Source organism: Neodiprion pinetum, chromosome 7, assembly GCF_021155775.2.
Source record: "Neodiprion pinetum isolate iyNeoPine1 chromosome 7, iyNeoPine1.2, whole genome shotgun sequence".
Classification (NCBI taxonomy): Eukaryota; Metazoa; Arthropoda; class Insecta; order Hymenoptera; family Diprionidae; genus Neodiprion; species Neodiprion pinetum.
Genome location: NC_060238.1, coordinates 1,025,484 through 1,044,784, shown reverse-complemented (window position 1 = coordinate 1,044,784; position 19,301 = coordinate 1,025,484). Strand labels below are relative to the sequence as shown.

The window sequence follows — 19,301 nt, the reverse complement described above, 5'->3', positions numbered from 1 at the left end:
AAAGCCGTCGCGTACCCAACGAACCGACCAACCCCCCGGCACCATCGTAGGTATTCATAAATTCGGATTAAACTCTGCACGGCACGCGTAAAAGCGAATCGCGTTCTGAATTGAATAAGCGAGCCTCAGACCCGACCACCGATGCGGTGCGGTGCCACCCTTTCCCCCATTCTTATGCGGGGTGTAAAATCCCCAGGGGATGATGTGGCTGTTTGACCACTTCCGCTTTTTTCATTTCTCGGTAACACTTTGCGCGGCATCCACGTCCTTAGCTACGCAGGCGTACGTAAGTCGAATTTCCGACTCTTCCCGGACTGACTTCCGGGAGGAAATTAATGGATACACTTTAATCCGGAGCCTAATTATTACGAACGTTTTATTTTATTTATTTTTTTTTATTATTTTTCTTTGTTTTTCATGAATATTTGACAGAATTCCATCCGTATAAACACGTCGTTGTATGTGATAATGATGGTAATAATAATATTGTGACAAGTATCCGATATCGAGGATTATGACGGGTTAAGTTTGGAAGGCGTGAGCGAGTGGCATGCAGAGGAGGAAATTAGACGAAGGAGAGTAGCGATAGGATAGGGAGGGAAGATGAGAGGAATTTGTTAATTAAATTACAGAATGACAAACATAAAGTGGTGAAACAAGGCAAAGGAAAAGGGACGGTGGGTGATGGCCCAGGGAAAGACGACGGCGATGGAAAGGTTCTTCCCTCCCTTTCCTCTCCTCTCCTTTTCTTCCTCGCTTGATATTGTTTTCGCTGATTTATATTATATATACCCGCACCTTTAGCCGCGCGAGGGTTTCTAGAATACCCAAGTCGCGGCGCTGAAAGAGAAAGAAAATCTTAATATTCACTCGTTATCTCGACCTGCAGCAGCATCAGCAGCAGCAGCCTACTCTTCTTTACGAGGAAAGAAATGAAGCGCGGTGGGGTGGAAAAATAAAAGAAAAACTAAAAACAAATGAAAAAAATAAATGCAAGCGGAAGAGGATGAAAAAGAAAAGTATAACGAGAATATACCTTGGTGTATTTTTCAGCTCGGGTTTTTCACCTACTACACCGTCGCCATGGGCGAGGTCAACCCCTCGGGTCCCGTTCCGATCGACAGTGTCTTCATATACCGACCGGACAAACGTCTCGAGCTCTGGAGGTTCGCATTCTACATGTTCCTTCACGCTGGGTAAGCATGTGCAAAATCGACTGCCTTGTTATTATAATACCTTAATGTAAATTATTATTACTTTTATTGCCGGAAGCAAATTGATTGGAAAACAATCGTGAAAATTGAAGGAACAATTCGTTTACGAGAAAGTTACCACTCTACGCGTGTATATTTACTTGCCTTACGTGAATCAAAAGTTTTCGAGGTTAAAATTCGAGATGGTAGAAACAATATGGCGGACAAAACTTTCAAAATCGATCGAATCTGGAGAAAAAAACTCCGTCCAGGAGTATTTGGGGTCGCTGATTACGAATCCGAAAGTGGATTTTGAAAATTCAATGCAGCGAATCCAATCAGCGACCCCGAAAATCCCTGTACAGAGTTTTTTGCACGTATACGATGTAACTTGAAATTTTTCTCCACCGTAATGGATCGACCATCTTGAATTTTCAAAATCTGATTTTAGATTCGTAATCAGTGGTCCCGAAAACCATGAAATACTATCTTGTTGCAAACGTTTACTCGGCACAATGACACGTGTGACTCAAAGGTTTTATAAGTTACGACGAAAATCTTTCGTCTCTGCGAAGAAGCAGATGTCAAACGAAAACTAATTTTGACGTGTCCGTTTATTTACTTACTTACGATATTCGAGACGGTTGATTCCGCTTAATTTCCCCGATACCCGTGCCGATGATCGATCGATCGATCGATCGACGGCGTATATGCAGCGAGGAAATTAAACTGCAACAGCCTGGCGGAATCAAATCATTCGATCCATCTTGAGCTTAGCTTAGGTCTAATTTGTTAATATCCGGCGGGTGATACGCTTCGGAGGTTTAAGGTCCTGGGAATCCTGTACCGCTCCTACTCGAGAGCGGGGATCCAAAATTTATAACTCCGCGTCCTTCCTTCCTTCCTTCCTTCCTTCCTTCCTTCCTTTCTTTCTTTCTTCGTTCGTTCGTTCTGCACGGTGGTCCAAATAGTTTGCCATCTCCGAGAAGCCTGTTCTGCAATGATATATGTAGGCGAGGGGTTCGTTTCTTCCTTCCTTCCTTCCTTCCTTCACATCCTACAACCAAACCCACGCAGCAGTCTACAGATGCTGTTACACGGATTCAATTGTAAATCCTCGAGAGAAAGAGAGAGAGAGAGATAAAAGAAAAGGAAGATGCTGAATGTTTGTAAACTAATTCCAAATCGTCACTCCTGACGAGGCTGCTTGTCACTGCCGTGATGCTGTTGGTATCACAAGCAAGGAAAGGAAAGGCAAGGAAAAAAAGAATCCAGAAGAGAAATTAAACAGCTGATAAATCGTAACAGTCGACTTTATTTATTTTTTTTTTTTTTTTTACATCTTTATTGAGAATTTTCATCACCGTCTACCCTTTTTTTCTGCTGCTCGTATAACCGAATCGTACTCTGCATTCGGTGGATTGAACGAAACGTGCGGTTTTATGGGTCAGTTTCATGGACGCAGGGGCGGGAGGAGAGAAAATTTTATCAGCCGTCATGGCATTTCCATCTCGTACCCAATCTCGTCCCCCTTTTCATTTGCTTTGCCTTGCCTTTCGTCTCGAGTCGGTTCTCTTCTTCTTATACGTGCTACGATGTAAAAGTGAGTATATTGGAGGAGAGAGAGAGAGAAATTTCACGATTTACTTTGATGCAGGAGTCGAAAGAATAAACGTTTTTACAGATAATTTATACGGGTTTGAGGTATAACGCAAAGACGGGGAAAGAGAGAAGACAGGTTGAAATGTTGTTTCGAGGCGAAAGACAATTTCTGAAAACTTGACACGATCATCTGCTTCTAATTCCGCTCGTCTTCTCTTTTCTGCGCGCTGCTACAACCTCGATGAGAGAGGGAGGAAAGAAATAAGAAGATGCGAGAAGAGATATCAGGATGACTTTTTCACCGCCGTTGAGAGAAAAGGTGATCCTGAGTTAAGTTTAACGCACTTTTCCGCGCTCCACTTCCTCCCCGCACTTCGCCTCGCCTCATCCTCATCCTTGCCATGGGAATAAGGGAAGATCGAGGAGCTGGTAAAACGAGAGAGAGGGAGAGAGAGTCTCGTCTTCTTACTGAGAACTTGGCGAACTGGTTCGCCGGAGTTGATACTCGACTTGCGAAGAAGAAGTAATTATTATTTGAGTTGGATCGGTCACGAAGTGAAGGACATTTAAGATGCCCTCAAGTGGCTCGTGAAGGAAAAGAGGAAGAAGAAGAAGAAGAAGAAGTGATCATTCCATTATTAAAAAAAAAACAATGCCGGAATCACGTGAGCAATCGCTCGAAAGAAGGAGAAGAAGAGGAGATGAAAGAACCTCGAAGAGCTTTTGGTATCATGAGATTTCGTTGAGTGTATGGGTTGCCCCACGGTCACGTAAACTCGAAATTCACTTACCGAAATGGTTGCACAGCTAGGGCAGTCGGTTGCTTCGCGAGTGTCAGTCACTCCCTTTCCATTTTCCCCCGTAGCTCCACCTTCACCCTTTCAGGTCATTTGAGAAAATTGTGTTACGCGGTTTATGGCATCAATATGTATATGAAAATGGTGCGCCGCTCGATGAGTCGTTTAAGGGTGGCTGAGCAACGTTGTATCGCGGCTAGAGGGATGAAATTGCGGGAAAGAAGAAGAAGAGGAGGAGGAGAGGAGGAGGAGGACGACGACGACGACGACGACGAGCACTGTGGTTACTGTATTACACATCACTTCGCGTTACGTGTATATCCCGCATGATATTACGTTATATCTTGTAAACACCTGAGAGATGCTTCGGTGAAACGGTCATGATCCACTCCGCAACGCCTCGCTACAACGAGACGCTCGATCATCTTTTATCGCCTTCTCGAATGCAGAAATTGCTGTAAAGTTGGGATGTACAAATGACGATGGACGAAGAAGCCAGTGTGGAAATTGAAGAATTTATCGCATCGTGTCACAACAGCGAAGCTGAAGGGGACGGTGATGAGTCTGACCAGAATAATGGAGACCGATGTCGAAGAAGAAGACGATACCGACCAACAACTCTTCGAAATCACGTCGTCAAGTTCGTCGATTCACACGGTGATTACCGGCGACAAGAAATTATCGATAAGAAATTACGCTGCATGGTATCTTTGCGGGGTAGCCAAAGGTCGGGGAAATCTGGAAAACTTGGAAATTTTACGGAATCCGGGAATCCTGGAACAGTCGGGGAATCGTTTGCCAAATTGTTTATTCTACTCTCTACTTTTACACGGATAAAAATCATAATTATCGTATGGAAAACATGCAATTTTTTTATTTCATTCAATTTGACATAAACAATTTATACGAATTGGTCAGGGAAAGTTATAAGATTTTTCTCTGGACAACCTGGAGAAGTTGGGGAATATCGCGATCGAGATTCAGTGGCCACCCTGCGCTTTAACGGTATAATTATAGTTGCGTGAAAATAGAAGATACCCCGCGAAGAGAAGAAAAATCAAGCGGAATCAACGAATTAAGGTTCGAAGTAATGAAAAGGAAGCTGGGAAAATCGGAAATAAACAATTAATGCCTGTCCTGCAAAGCGGGCGTAATAAAACGGGCGCTTTCTCGGTTCGTTGCCGAAGTCGAGAGTTCCCGAGGGTTCGAGAGGTGGTAGGTGGAGGAGGTCGCGGGTGTTCCCTGGGAAACACGGGCGCCCTTGTAACCCGGCATTATTCGCCGATAGGTTACGGCTATGGTGGTGGTGGTGGTAGTGGTAGATGTTACCTTATAGTCCTGCAGGGTTTCGGGTTCGGCGCCCCGTTGACGAGGGTCGTGGTTACGGTGGCGTCGGGCTAACGTTTCGGTACCGCTCTGCCACTTCACTTTCCATGCATAAGCTTAATTGGATTATCCTGATAATTATTAATCAACTGTGGACCTTAGGTTACGCGCCCTTCTCTCTCGCGGGATTATTCCACCACCTCCCTCCCTCCCCCTTCTCTCTCTCCTTCTCGGATCCGAGCTTTTCTCATCGTCTTCCGCTCGATTCTCGCCCTGCAAAACTCTTTCGCAAACGTAACAAAGTATAAATAATAAAACCTCATCGAATCAAAATAAAAATATGATTCTGTAACAAGGATACAAAAGTATTTCAAAATTAGTAATCACCTTCCTTGTTAAAAAATTTTGTTGACCGGTGAGTACCGCAACACTGTATACATGTAAAACCTAATTTTTCTTGATAAAAAGTGTATTTTTTGAAAAAATAAACAAAATTACATAGCGATAAAAGTGGTTGGTATATAAAATAGTCTTATATCAATTCTATCATACCAAACCTCGTTCCTGACATAATCGGTTAGAAGTTTTCACTTTACACAGAAAAAGTGAACCGGTACGTGTTATCGTTAATCATCGCTTGGCTGTAATGTTTGAGGAAAGGATTTAATTTACTACCAAGCTCTTCTCTCCCCTCACCCTCCACGCTTTGATACAACCTTTTATCATTTATCCTCCAACTATCTCGTAATATAGCTGACAGTTATACCCCTAACGCTGCCACTGCGCCGCTGCTGTTGCTGTTTCACGCACCAATTCCTCATACATCGTGCCTCTGCACCATTTCAAGGTATATTATACGTTGTGTAACATACCTCGCTCGCTTGTTCCCTCTTCTTGCAGCTCCGTTCTCCTCTTATCTTTCTTCGACCTGCCCGAGCACAAAAGTCAAAGGGTGAAACTTTAATGAGATGTTTCTAATTAAAGAGAAGACTTCCTACTGATCTTCGTCCTTCTCCTCCGCTTCCTTAGTCTTTGCGCTTTTCTCCCTTACGACGCTGCTCTTTCTCTCCATCTCTCTCTCTCTCTCTCGTTCTCTCTCTACTCTTGGAGTCGTCGTTACATTCATTATTATTATTGTTATTGTTATTGTTGTCATTGTTATTGTTATCACTTACATTTTATACTTATTATATATTCTTTCGCTCTTACAATTTTCTTCGAATTACTTTTTTTTCAATCACTTTACTGTTCTATTCGCTAATTAATTATCCTCTTCTTCCTCTTCCGATCCTTGACAATTGTTGTTGTTATTATTATTATTCAGACAGTTGTTGGAATTTTTTACCCTTCACGTACGAGAATTCAATTTCTCTATAATCGTGACAGAGATGTTGAATTAGAGTTGTAAAAAAAAACGTAGAGGTGAATAAAAGAACGAATATCACGTTTGAACGCGGAAGATGCTAAATTCTAAATCCACTTTCCAGCCTACCGACGTATTCGACGTAAGGCGCGAGTACGTGTAACGTCGAAGACTAAGACTTGGCTTCGTTTTCTTTCAGCTGGCTTCACCTGCTCTTCAACCTCGGGGTACAGGTGGTCGTCGGTCTTCCTCTGGAGATGGTTCACGGCAGTTTCAGGATAGCCGCCGTCTACATGGCGGGCGTACTCGCCGGTGAGCATATCTATTTGTTCATTTATTTTAAACTATTTTTGTCACGTTTCGTTCGTCACATTAGAAATCTGCAAGGGTGATTAATTTTCAATACAAGGGGAAAAAGAAAAAAGCAAACAAGGCGAAAGGAAACGTCAAGCTTGACGGAAGAGATTTTAATCGGGCGGTGTGACTTGTATGCAGTTTCCACGGTCTGATTAAATTGCTTGTATTAGCTAAACGATGGGTAAAACAAGCGAGATTAATTTGTTAATTTATAACAGGTAGGTAGTAACAACCGCACTTCAATCCCTGGCGAACGGTTTTCTGCATTCTTTTCTTATTTTAATTGAATTCCTTTCTTTTTCCATTCGTCTCAATTACTCGCAATGCTCGTGTATCTCTCTTACTTTTTCTCTCTCTTCCCAACGCCACGATGAATATTTACCGTTCCTTCGTAAATTAACCATACCAAAAGTGTAACAAATCGTCGTCGTAACGCTCTTTACCTTACTACTGGTTTTTTCTTTTTCTTTATCAATTGATGTTTGTACGTTTTTTTTTTCTTCCATTTTTTTGGTATAGTTATTTACTATTATTATTATTATTAATGTTGTTGTTGCTGCTATTTTGTCGAAGGTACTCCGTACACAGCTTGACAATCTATAGATGTGATACGATTTATTTTACACTTTTAACGCATTCTCGTGTTTCTAATTTCTCATCAATCTTCGATTCGCGTCTGTAATTTTTCACTGTAGATTATACAACTGATTAAAATATCTGTTTTTCTTTTTTTTTTTGGTTTCTCTTCACTTCATCCCTCGTACAGGTTTTCAATTCCTTTTCAATTACAATTTTATACCTGTATAACCGTTCACGTCACTGAAAGCTGAGAGGGATGAAAAAAAATATCACTTAGGAAAAAGAAAAAAAAGTGGGCAAGGGTGCCACAATAATTCCACACGATCGGATATATCTTGTGAATTTTTTATTCTTTTTTTTTATTTCTCCTTTTTTTCTTTATTTCGCTCTTTTTTCGTTCCGAGGCTTCACAGAGAGAGAAAGTGAGAGGTAGAAAGAAAGAAAGAAAGAAAGTGAGAAGTGATTTTCACGATACTCAGCTCTCTATCGAAAGAATAAAACGAACAAAGAAAGTGCGGCGAGAAGAAGGGGGGAAAAAACCCTTTTTGGCGACTACGCAACCTGCAGCGGCAAGCGAAGGAAGCAATTCGTTCGTGCTCGCAAAGCTGAGGAATTTCTTTATTTTTCCCATTCTTTCGTTTCTTTTTTTCCTCTTTTCTCTATCACTCGTTCTTTTATCGCGCCTCTTTAATTCTGCTCAACTTCTTTTCTCCTCTCTCTCTCTTCGCATTTCGGCTGCGACGCAAAATTCTTTCGGTTGTAAATTATGTTGTTATTATCATTATTACTATGTAATATCCAATTAACGAGCGAATTATCGCAATTCGGTTCTGTGAGAAAAAGTTGCAAAAATACGGAAGAGTTTTGGTCGTTTTCTTTGGCACAACCTGTATTCCGAGAACCCGAATATTGTACGAGGCGTTACCGGCATCGTGGATCCCGAAATTTGAAAATAACAAATATTCAAGTTTTGACGTTTTATAGAGGAAAAGGGAGGGTTGGAGGGCATAGTGAACAATGGATATCCGGGTATAAATTGCACGCAAGTTATTATAAAGGTCCGGGCTGCTCTCCGTGCTTCTGTTGCCGTTGCCGTTGCTGCGTTATGGCGCATGCATGCCTCCTATACGGAAATATATCCTACCGTATTAGGTATACATATACCTGTAATTTGCATTTACATAATACGTATATTTATCAGATTACTTGTCCTGCTGCTGCTGCCGCTGTTGCGTTGCCGTTGGTGTAAAAAGTCGGAGGGGGAGAAAGAGAGAGAGAGAGAGAGAGAGAGAGAGAGAGAGAGAGAGAGAGAGAGAGAGAGAGAGAGAGAGAGAGAGAGAGAGAGAGAGAGAGAGAGAGAGAGGAAAAAAATTGATTAAATTTGCGTCGATCGGTGGTGCGTAAAAAATTGCAAGAATATGGGAAAAAAAAACAAAAAAAAATGAAACACACACTCAACAGACGTTACACAATTTACTCGTTAACGCATACGAGCATTACAATAATACACGCACTGCTGCTCATATTCACACATACCGTGGAAATCAAACGCGGTATAAACCATCCACCGTGCCGATGTTTTTTTTTTTTTTTCTTTTTTTCGTTCATTTTCCTTCTTTTTATAAAAACGTTAAAATTTCGGTCACCGTCAGCGTCGGGCTGGGCAATGTTATTACATATTATTCACTTTGGGCTTTGGAAACGTATTCGGGATGTTATTCGGGAAGAAAGACGACAGTCTCTCTCTTTTCCATCCGGTTTCGACGTTCCCCAATCCAGATACCCTGCATATAAACGTGATGCATAATTTTCAATCCCCTTCATTCGTTCTACGTAGCTCTTCGTAATTCAACGTATATCGTACCTTGTATTATACCCGTTTCGAATAAATTGTAAAAGCAAATTGAATACGAAACGCACGATTAACAGGAATTGGATGATTTTCTTGCTTTTCCTTTACAACACTTTTTTTGTATTTTTATTTTTACTTTATCCGTTCCAATAATACCGTTTGTGGGAATTCTCGACGATATTAATGGGTCCGTATCGATTTAACGGGTTTCGGAGTGTAATTTCCCACACCGTAGAATTGCTATGATCCGCCTCCTCCTCCCCCCCTTTTTTCCGTGTTTTTCTCATTTTGATCGTTTAAATTCTGCGACCAAGTGAAACGGCAGCATCATCATCGCGAGTCATCAGGGGATTAAATCGCGATTCGAGAGGCAATTTTAACGTCACCGAATCGAATACCGCCGAGCCGTACGCGGTATACTCTTTTCCTCTCCCTCTATTTCCGCAGGCTTTGTGCTTCTTTAAAATTATTTCATTATCCGAACGAGAATCGGAGAGTTTTATTAAATTCCACTTGTCGCCGAGGCGACGAATGGTTTCTACGTGAAAAATGATGAGTTTATGTTTTCAGGTTCTCTCGGCACGTCTGTATTCGACACGGACGTTTATCTCGTCGGGGCTAGTGGCGGTGTCTACGCTCTTCTCGCCGCTCATCTTGCAAACGTTTTGCTCAACTACAATAATATGGAGTTTGGAATCGTCAGGCTGATCGGGATTTTCATTATCGGTAAGTTTGTTGCAGGCCGAGACAACCTTGATCGTATCGATTCGCACCCAACGTCTTACCAAGATGAAATCTTCTCGCGACACTTGGCATATTTTCGGGATCGCTCAGTCTGCACGGATAATCGTAAGCATTAATCGGATCGGCGTTAACCCCTCCGCAGTTGTCCGCTTGGTAATATTAATAACGCACGGGATTCCAGACTTCCAATAGTTCCTGGCCTCCTTTCTCCCCATTGTCCCCATCCTCTTCCGTGTCATTGTGGACCCAATAACACCGTTTTCTCACAAGTTATTATACTCGCGAAGCTAGTCAAGCCCGTTACTCGATATCGGCACGGTAGGTACACCGTATATATGTATACCCAATGCCGGTAGATGATAGAATAATGAGATGAAAATCCATGGACAGAGTAGGTACAGTCTTCCCGGAGACGATTAACCTTTCTCTCGCGATGTTGCAGATTCGTACAAAGTCCTTTTAATTCGCGTAACTAGCAGACTTGACAATCGTAGCGTTTGCTGAATCGATTAAGCCTTACAGGGGAGGTGTACCTTAGTCGTGCTGTTACTCGAATTCGGTTGAATGTCGCGAAATTGCTTCGATTTATGTAGTTGAAGTCGTTCAGTCCTAGTTGCCCGAAACCGTTTGAACTCGTGATCACGCTGTCATTGACGTGAAGTCATTTCGCTGTTTGAAATCAGTCGACTTAAGACCCGGTTGAATTCATTCTCTGAGTCACTATTGTTCGGTGTCTTTTGAAGCGTTTTCAATCGAAGAAAGTCACCTGAAGCCATTTGCAGGCTGTAAACTGCCGAGTTTTTGACCAAAACTTGAATGTTTAAAGAGAATAGAGGAATAATTAAAAATCGTCCTTTAGATTTTGAGAAACCGACAGAACCAACGAGGAGAACACCCGCATTCGTTCGTTCATTCGTTCACTCGTTCATTCGTTCATTCACCGTATATGAACTCGACTCTTTCGTCAACGGATAATATCTCAGGTTCGCATCTGGTTCGCCGTTGATGGTAGGTACGGAAGGTGATGCAGCCTTACCACGAAGCGGTATAAATCGCAAAATGTGTCACCACGCTGCGATGATGTCCGGCTTTTAATGGAAAAAGATACGATCTCTGCAGGGGCGGAACGTTCAGCTAGCTGGGTGTAAATTATTATACACGTGGTTACATACGCGATGGCTTGCATGGGCCATGATAACGATGACGATGATGATGATGATGATGCGATATTTTTGTGTATCCTGAGGAGGATGGAGAACGAAGGCAACGAAGACGCACAGACCTCCCTATTCAGGCTTCCGCGGGTCTAAAATGAGTCTCTTTTTCCTCCACATGGAGAAGGAGGTCGGTCGACCCCTGCACCGCGCTAGTGCTACACTGCACTTCGAAGGTTTCCACGTTTACACCCCGACTAGCCACTGTATCGCGAATATCCGGCTTACCTGCAACCACGCTGTAAGGAAGGAGATAAGGCAAAACAACGCGCGTACGCGGTAGTCGAAGAAATCGGAAAACGTATATCCAAGGTGACGTCGCCGCGTCGTATAGGCGCCAAATTCCATCTAAATAACGTAAATAAAAAAAACGTAATATCCTCTTGATATATTTTTCCTTTAACGTTTGTAACTGTCATTTTCAGTGAACAGAATATACGGAAATAAATAAGTGACCTCGGGTTGAGTCGGTTGTCAGATGCACGGGCACCATGTTACATTTCTGTGAGGTCATCTTGGATATCCGCAGACTGAGCGGATCGGGGAAACCGTGAAACGATTTGATCGGCAACCAATTCGGCCATCCGGACAGACGTCCGTTCGTCGGGCTGTTCAGCCGAACTAATAGCCGACCGTCGGCCGATACTATAATCGAGCTGGATGATCGATTTCAGAAGTTTAGGATTATAATACGCGGTATATAACGGATTATAAAGACTCGCCTCCCTCATTTGGTAACCCTCTTCGTTTTACTCCTTGGCCTCCACTCGCCGCATCCTCGACGCCGGGCAGCTTATACCGGCCAATAAAATCCCCCTCGCTTACTCGGTCGGTCGATCCTCCATCGGACGGACCCGAAAGCGATTAGAGACGCGTTATACGATCCATCGTACAAGCCCGAGGGCTTTGTATACGGCTGGCTACGTTACGTTAGGTTAGGTTAGGGTGGAAAGCAATATGACTGTATACATATTTATTGGCGAATTTCATCGTCATATAAGGAATCAGTTTGCCTTCACCATTTTCACTTTACTTCGTAGATATACAGGTACCTATCCGTGATGCGCTCCGTATCCTGAACATCCTTCCCTAGAACTCTTTGAATAGGTATCTCTCTCTCTCTCTCTCTCTCTCTCTCTCTCTCTCTCTCTCTCTCTCTCTCTCTCTCTCTCTCTCTCTCTCTCTCTCTCTCTCTCTCTCTCTCTCTCTCTCTCTCTCTCTCTCTCTCTTTCTCTCTCTCTCTCTCTCACTCTCTCTTTCTCTCTCTCTCTCGACAGACGATGAGAATCCAATTACGGTAGTGGTTCCTAGCCGCAAAACCGGGGCCAGAACTGCAGCCTCGTCCTCCGGGTATCCTCTTCCTCCCCCTCTTCTCATCTCTGCAAGGCTCTTCAACCGCACAGCGCACATCGTATGTATATTGCAGTGATGCTACACAACGAATTCCCTGCAGTCCAGAAGGAGTAGCAATAATAGTAATAGTGGCGGTGATGGTGGTGGTGGTAAGAGGAAGTTGCAATAAGGTTTTGAGGTACTTGAGAATATTGGTACACTCGGCTTAACAACGCGACACGAGGATGTTTACCTTCGGGTTGAGGAAAAAGGTCGAGGAGGAGGAGGAAGAGTCAAGCGGTGAGGTAGCCACTGCACCAGCTGCATTGGTTCATTGATTGGGTTCTTCTCCCTTTTCGTCGACGACCAATTTTCTACGTCTGTTTGTTGCACAAAGTTCGATCAGGCGATGACGAGAATCGATGATTGCTCTTCTTTCATATACAGAATCCTTTATGCTCTCGTTTAATTTTCCAGCGTACCTTTGACCCTCATTTTTATCCAACTCATTTGACTTGTCGATAACGAAGGAGAATTGTATAATTATAATGCCCGTTAGCCAAGGCTGTTTCCTCTCAGATTCGCAGCAGTAAGATGTATGTGATTCGTTCACTCCTCGACGATGACGAAAATGAATGTAGGTATCGATCCGAGGAAGGCGGCTACAGACTTGGTCAGACGAGCTAGCTGACGGAACAGGGTTTCGAAACTAGTATAACGAAATCGAGTCACGGCCAATTCGAATTGTCGACTTAGCTCCTTGGGGGTTCTACCCTTCCTTTCTTACTTCCTTCATTCTCGCGAGGTTGGGTTTGTCGCCGGCTCTTCGATAATACTGCTGCAACAGCAGCAGCGGCATCAACGTGTACCAGCTTCCTTCTCCAGGGTGTAGTAGAACCGAGAAAACGTGGCAGCGAAGTAGCCTTCGCGGAAAATGAGATGAGAGTGACAGAGCCGGAGAGTGAGAGTGACGGGGTAACGCGATGCGGGGGATGGGAAAAGAGGGAAAAGGGTAAGAGGGAGTGGAAAATATACGGGAATGGAATGAAGAATCGTGGTAAGAAATAAAAAAAAAAAAGAAAGTAAGAAAGGATGAAAGACTTTTTCGCAGCTCACGAATTGTAGCACCGGTAGCGGCAGCGCAACTGCGAAAGTATCCAATTACGGAAAAAGCACCACCACCACTACCACCATCACCAACTACCATCAACTTTGAACAACTCGCGTACGCTACAATAAACGCTTACGAATACGGACTTGAAAAAACACATACCTGTAACGTATATAATATATACTATGTATGCAATTTGCATTTCTAACGAAATTATTTCTTTCGCTTGTAGGCTTATTGAGTATTTTGTAAACTGTATGTTTATTTTCAAAAGACAATTAGCTTTTAATCGGCGCTAATCGACACTTTCGTAACATAATACAGCGAAACATTTAGGAATCAGATTATATGTGTAGCCGAGGAAGTCTTTTTGACTCGTATTTTACGAAGATTTACCAGATCATTTTCGAGGGTCTTACTGCAGCGGTTTTATCAGAGAGTAAGGTATGATTATTGATTTTTAAAATTTGTCTGGAGAGTTAATTTCTTTGGATCGGTTTGGTTCCGGCCTGATCACTACGGCAATATATACTCGTTACCCGTTACCTCGATCCTTTGATAAATAAAACTGTTCAAAGTAAAGATTTTCATTCAATTCCAACTTTTTATTTTCAATTTCGTTTCTTTCCTCGTCCCCGACAAGAACAGTCTTTGCTCGTAATTTGGTCGACAATCGAAATACTCTACAGCAACGAGGACAGTGCAACTGGAAGAGAAAGAGAAAGAGTGAGTGAGTGAGTGAGTGAGTGAGTTCAGACTACAGCCCGTTGACTTTGTATTGATTTAACCGTATATACAGCTATGCCTAGTAGGTATACGTGTACACCTTACTATACGCAGGCCGGACTTATCCCCTGTGGAAAGCCGTACAAGTATACATTATATTATACGATAGCACCCTTATGTACACTAGGTGGTGGTGGTGGTGGTGGTACCTACAGTGTAAGTAAACCATGTAAAGTGAGTGGACGATGTATAATGTATACGCGAGTTGAGCTGCCACGCGACGTTATAAACCCGCGCCCCTTGCTCACCTCTGGCTCACCTGCACTCTTCGCCCCTTGGAATTCCATCGAATTTCACAATATTTCTTGGTGGAAAGAAAGAAGGAAATAATGAAAGGATAACTAACAAAGTCTTGCAGAGTGCGTATCGAGTTGTAGTGATTCTCAATGTTATACCGATAGATTCTTACTCGTTTAAACCGGGAAGAATAAACACCGATATATATATATTTTTTTTTATTTTTTTTTTTGCCGACCTGTGCGATTGATCTTCATTATTGCTTACGTCATTCCCATCAAATTAGTAATTTGTCTTGTTTCTTTTATCATTACAGCGAGCGCCGACGTCGGCTTTGCGATATACGACAGGTACGCCGCCGAGCAAATGGGTCCGCCTGTGTCGTACGTTGCTCACCTTACGGGGGCGTTGGCGGGGCTGACGATCGGACTGTTGGTGCTGAAGAATTTCGAGCAACGACTTCACGAGCAGTTGCTGTGGTGGGTCGCCCTCGGTGTTTACGCCGCCTGCACGATATTCGCGGTCATGTACAACTTGATGCACCCCGACTACCCCTGACGCGAGGTTAGCTTCGCTTACGGGCCACGTTTGCACCATCATCATCATCATCACCATGGTGCCGCTGCTGCCGCTGCTGTGACGAACACGTAACGCGAAGCTGTCCATTACTGTTGTTTATACTATTGGACAATATTCATCACGTAATAATCGGTCTTGTTATACCTGTAATTGCACAAGAACGCAAATTTTCTTTCTCTCTCTCTCTCTCTCTCTTTCTCTCTCTCTCTCTCTATCTCTCTCTCTCTCTCTCTCTATCTATCTCTCTCTATGCCTATATATCTATCTATCTCTCTGTCTCTCCGCCCTGGTTCGCATCTTTGTGCAACGGAGATACGCCAAAAACGAACGAAAATATTACGCCAAACGAGCGAGAAGAAGAATATTATGATGTATACATATTAATTATGTCAGGAAAGAATAAAAGCAAAATATAGAAGATACTGCGTAAAATGAACTGTGTAAGGAGGAAAAATTAGAAACAATATTTGAAAACAAAAAAAATCAACAAAATGAACCAACGATCGAGAGACTACTTTATACGTATGTACGTGTATAATGTGTATATTGATAATACATCTCGGAACAAGAAAATCAAACCAAAGAAAAAGAGTGTGTAAAATGCGTGAGTTGTTTAAAACAACCATCAATACACATGTATATATATATATATACGTATATATACATATATTTATCGAAGAATTCTTATCTGTATAAATATATATAAATCTTCGATAAATTAATTAAGTCAACTTCTCTCTCTGTTCACGGTTGCGAGGAAAAAGCTTTCACGTTCGCTAAGGTATTTGTGTGACCATTCAAAATTTCTTGAGTAATTTTTTCCAAGTCCTTTTTTCTACTATTTGCCGTAAAAAAAAGTTGTAGTAACAATGATAAGAATAATAATAATAATAATAATAATACCATTGACGATGATACTAATAATAATAACAGTAATAATAATAATAATACTCCAACGACCGTTTTAGCAATTATCGTTGGTATTAGTTGACTATTATTATCATTATTATTACAAATTCAGGGAGAAACAGAGATATTTGTATTTATGTACGATGCGTACGAGTATATATGTATGTATAATACTAAAAGACTGAATTCTATGGCTAGTATATTGCGAAAACAAAATAACAAAATTGTGTACACGTACAATATATCGTATAAATACCTCTTTCGTTCGAAATATGATAGCGGTAAATCAGTTTTCAATATCTTTATTATATACTTATTATCATTACTATTATTATCATTATATGATTATTATCGTTCATATTAATTTATTGTCAATTCTATAAAGTGAACTGTCATTTATTTATTTCATCATCTATTTAATCGTCTATGTAATATATGTTTATGGCTATTCTGTATACATAACGAACGCTTAATGATACCATGATGATAATAATAATGATAACAACGACACGCGTTGCTGTCGTGTAATTAATAGCTACAGTATCGAAAGCTACACGTATATACAGGCGACACGTATTAACAATAAATGTACACATTTGATACCGATGTATGTATGAATACGTATGTATAGATAGGTTAATAGACCGACAGATATGTACGCATAATCAAGTGTAAATATCATGTATTATAGCCTAGGAGTGTAAGGAACTAAATAGAAAGAATGTAAGAAAGAAGGTGGACGAAATTTATATAAGTAGTTTAGTTTGTAAATTGCGATTACCAAATTGCCGCCTAACCCCCTAACAAGTCGAGCATATAGGTAACGCTAATTAACTATTTATGAATATAAAATATGTATCACTATAGTCTATATTATCGCGTGATGGTAAGTAAAAGCAGCGCAATTGTTTATTAAATCAAAGACAACAATAACAACAATAATAATAATAGTAGCAATAGTAACCGTCACTCAGTCTCTGATTAACAAACTTCTCAGGATGTCGATTCACTATAATATTATTGTCGTTACCATTATTAATGATATTATCATTTTTATTACTACTATTCCTATTATCATTCTACACCTTACGGTAATCATACTGATTCGCGGTTAGACAAATTTTTCCTCTTCCAGACTGATCGTATGCGTAAACATTACCCCCGTGATATTTTATTTTTATTTTATTTCGGTTTCACTTCGCTATTAGTCTTATGTTTCCTGTCCGTTTTGTTCTTTCGTCTCACTTGAAAATTATCATTGTAATTGTTATTATTACAATCGATCAAATAATTTATGTACATAAAAAAATAAGCAGCGGTCAGAGTATACTTATAATTTCCTGTAATATTTTACTTTGTTATCAGGATTTGTTCGTCATGTAGAATCGAGATGCAGTTGCAGGTGATAATTTAAAGTGACAAATATGATAACCGATAATGTCAGAGAGAGTGAGAGATAGAAAAAACATGAAAGGAAACGAAAATGGAAAATTGAAACTCAACGAATCTAGAGATTGGCGTGTGATGAACGAACGATACTAGTCAGTTAAATACCTGTTCTATACGAATGTATTATAATATAATGGAAAAAGTGCGCAGCGTTTACACAATTGTCAAAACACTATATGCATATTTATGTATATAAATATATACCCATCGATGATGCACGCATACTATTATAATAATTGAATACGTAACACTAGCGTTTATTGATCATTCTTACACTACCACTCTTGCTACTGATAGTAATTTACGCGACTCTGTGTATATTCATATACATAATATAGTATAGTTGTATTAAAAACAAAAGTAAACAACTGCAGTCGAAATATGGGGCTATAACAAGGCCCGTTATGTTGATTTTTTTATTTTTTGTTATATTGTATAGGAAAAAGAGATAAGTCTTGTATTATAATAAATTATAATCGTACGTCACCGGTTGTCGTTATAGTTGTTATTATTATTATTATTATTATTATCATATTATTTATTTATTCAATCGAGATACAACGATTATCTCATTTTTGTTTCTCATCTTCTCTCTCTCTCTCTCTCTCTCCGTCTCCCTCTCCCTCACAGATTGAACGCCAAGTCTCTATAAATATATACCTATGTACATACGTTGCTGGACGTGTGTGTACGTGTATGCACATTGTATGGCTATAGTTGAGATCTCGTATTATGTCATAAAATGTATTTTATTTTCGTATGATACTTACATTACTTTTGTACAGGCCTCACGTTACTAATTTTAACACTACCTTAATACCATTATTATTATTATTAATTATAATATTATCATTATGCCCTACAATAATATTACGTCGGATATTTTAATTTCTTGATTATAATTTATCAAGATTGTGGTTACACAAGAAGAGTAAATGAAAGGAAAATATTTTACTCCGTGCATTTTTCTATTTTTCATATCTTCTTGTAATAAACGTTGATTCTAACTCATCGAATGATGGAGGTAATACATGAAACGTACATACATACGTGCGCAGATTTGAAAGTAAATCTGGAGGTATGATATCTCTCTGTCAGTCCACAAGCCAAAGAAGTGGAGCTAGTAAAACAAATTATTAACTACATTTACGTATAAGTATTGTAATTGTGACTATTATCATTACCATTATTATTAATTATTGATTAAATCAATTTCGGACAACTGTAGGTTGTGGGCGGGATTATGTGTCAGTCAGCAATCAGAGAGGTTCCAGTACCTATATTACTATACAATTACATTGTACCGTACATCAGTTGCGTTTATTTGATTGCAAATGCAGCGTCATTATTATTATTATTACTATTATTATTACGGATATCAATGTTATTCTGATTGTTGTTGTCATGATATCGGTCTCGATACCTGTTTATTCATTCAACATTTATAAATAGCATTCCACTGCCAGTTATTAGTATGCTATACCGTACACATTTGATATCCGTGGACCTAAAAATTGTAAAATACAATAATAATAATTATAAAAATGACATATGTATGTGTAACTGTATAATGTATAAAGAAATACGTATTATAGTTGAATATAGTATAGGATATAATATATATATTATATATAATATAAGCCACAGACATTATGACCTGGAGTTTGTGAAATGAGCTTTGGAGTATCAATAAAAATACTTGAATTGAATATGTCGAATTAATCGCAGAAATGCATTGAAATCTGTTTTACACCTTCGTGCTTAACGAGGTGTATACTCGATCTATAATGGAATCCCTATACTTCCAATCAGAATTAAGCGAATCGGAGGAATTTCAGCGTGGAACTGCTCCCGATATCCGGAGGACACGT

General features: G+C 40.4%; 1 protein-coding gene across 3 annotated transcripts in view; it reads left to right on the top strand.

Annotated features, from left to right (window-relative positions):
• Nucleotides 1-19,102, top strand: part of stet (stem cell tumor) — a 159,264-nt gene extending 140,162 nt beyond the window's left edge. For all 3 annotated transcript variants that reach the window (XM_069137789.1, XM_069137790.1, XM_046636370.2), the window contains exons 7-10: nucleotides 1,054-1,196; nucleotides 6,481-6,593; nucleotides 9,640-9,795; nucleotides 14,810-19,102. In XM_069137789.1, coding sequence (XP_068993890.1) covers nucleotides 1,054-1,196; nucleotides 6,481-6,593; nucleotides 9,640-9,795; nucleotides 14,810-15,051 — 654 coding nt within the window. In that variant the 3' untranslated portion in view covers nucleotides 15,052-19,102. The remainder of the gene's footprint in view (nucleotides 1-1,053; nucleotides 1,197-6,480; nucleotides 6,594-9,639; nucleotides 9,796-14,809) is intronic.
• Nucleotides 19,103-19,301: the final 199 nt, after the last annotated feature.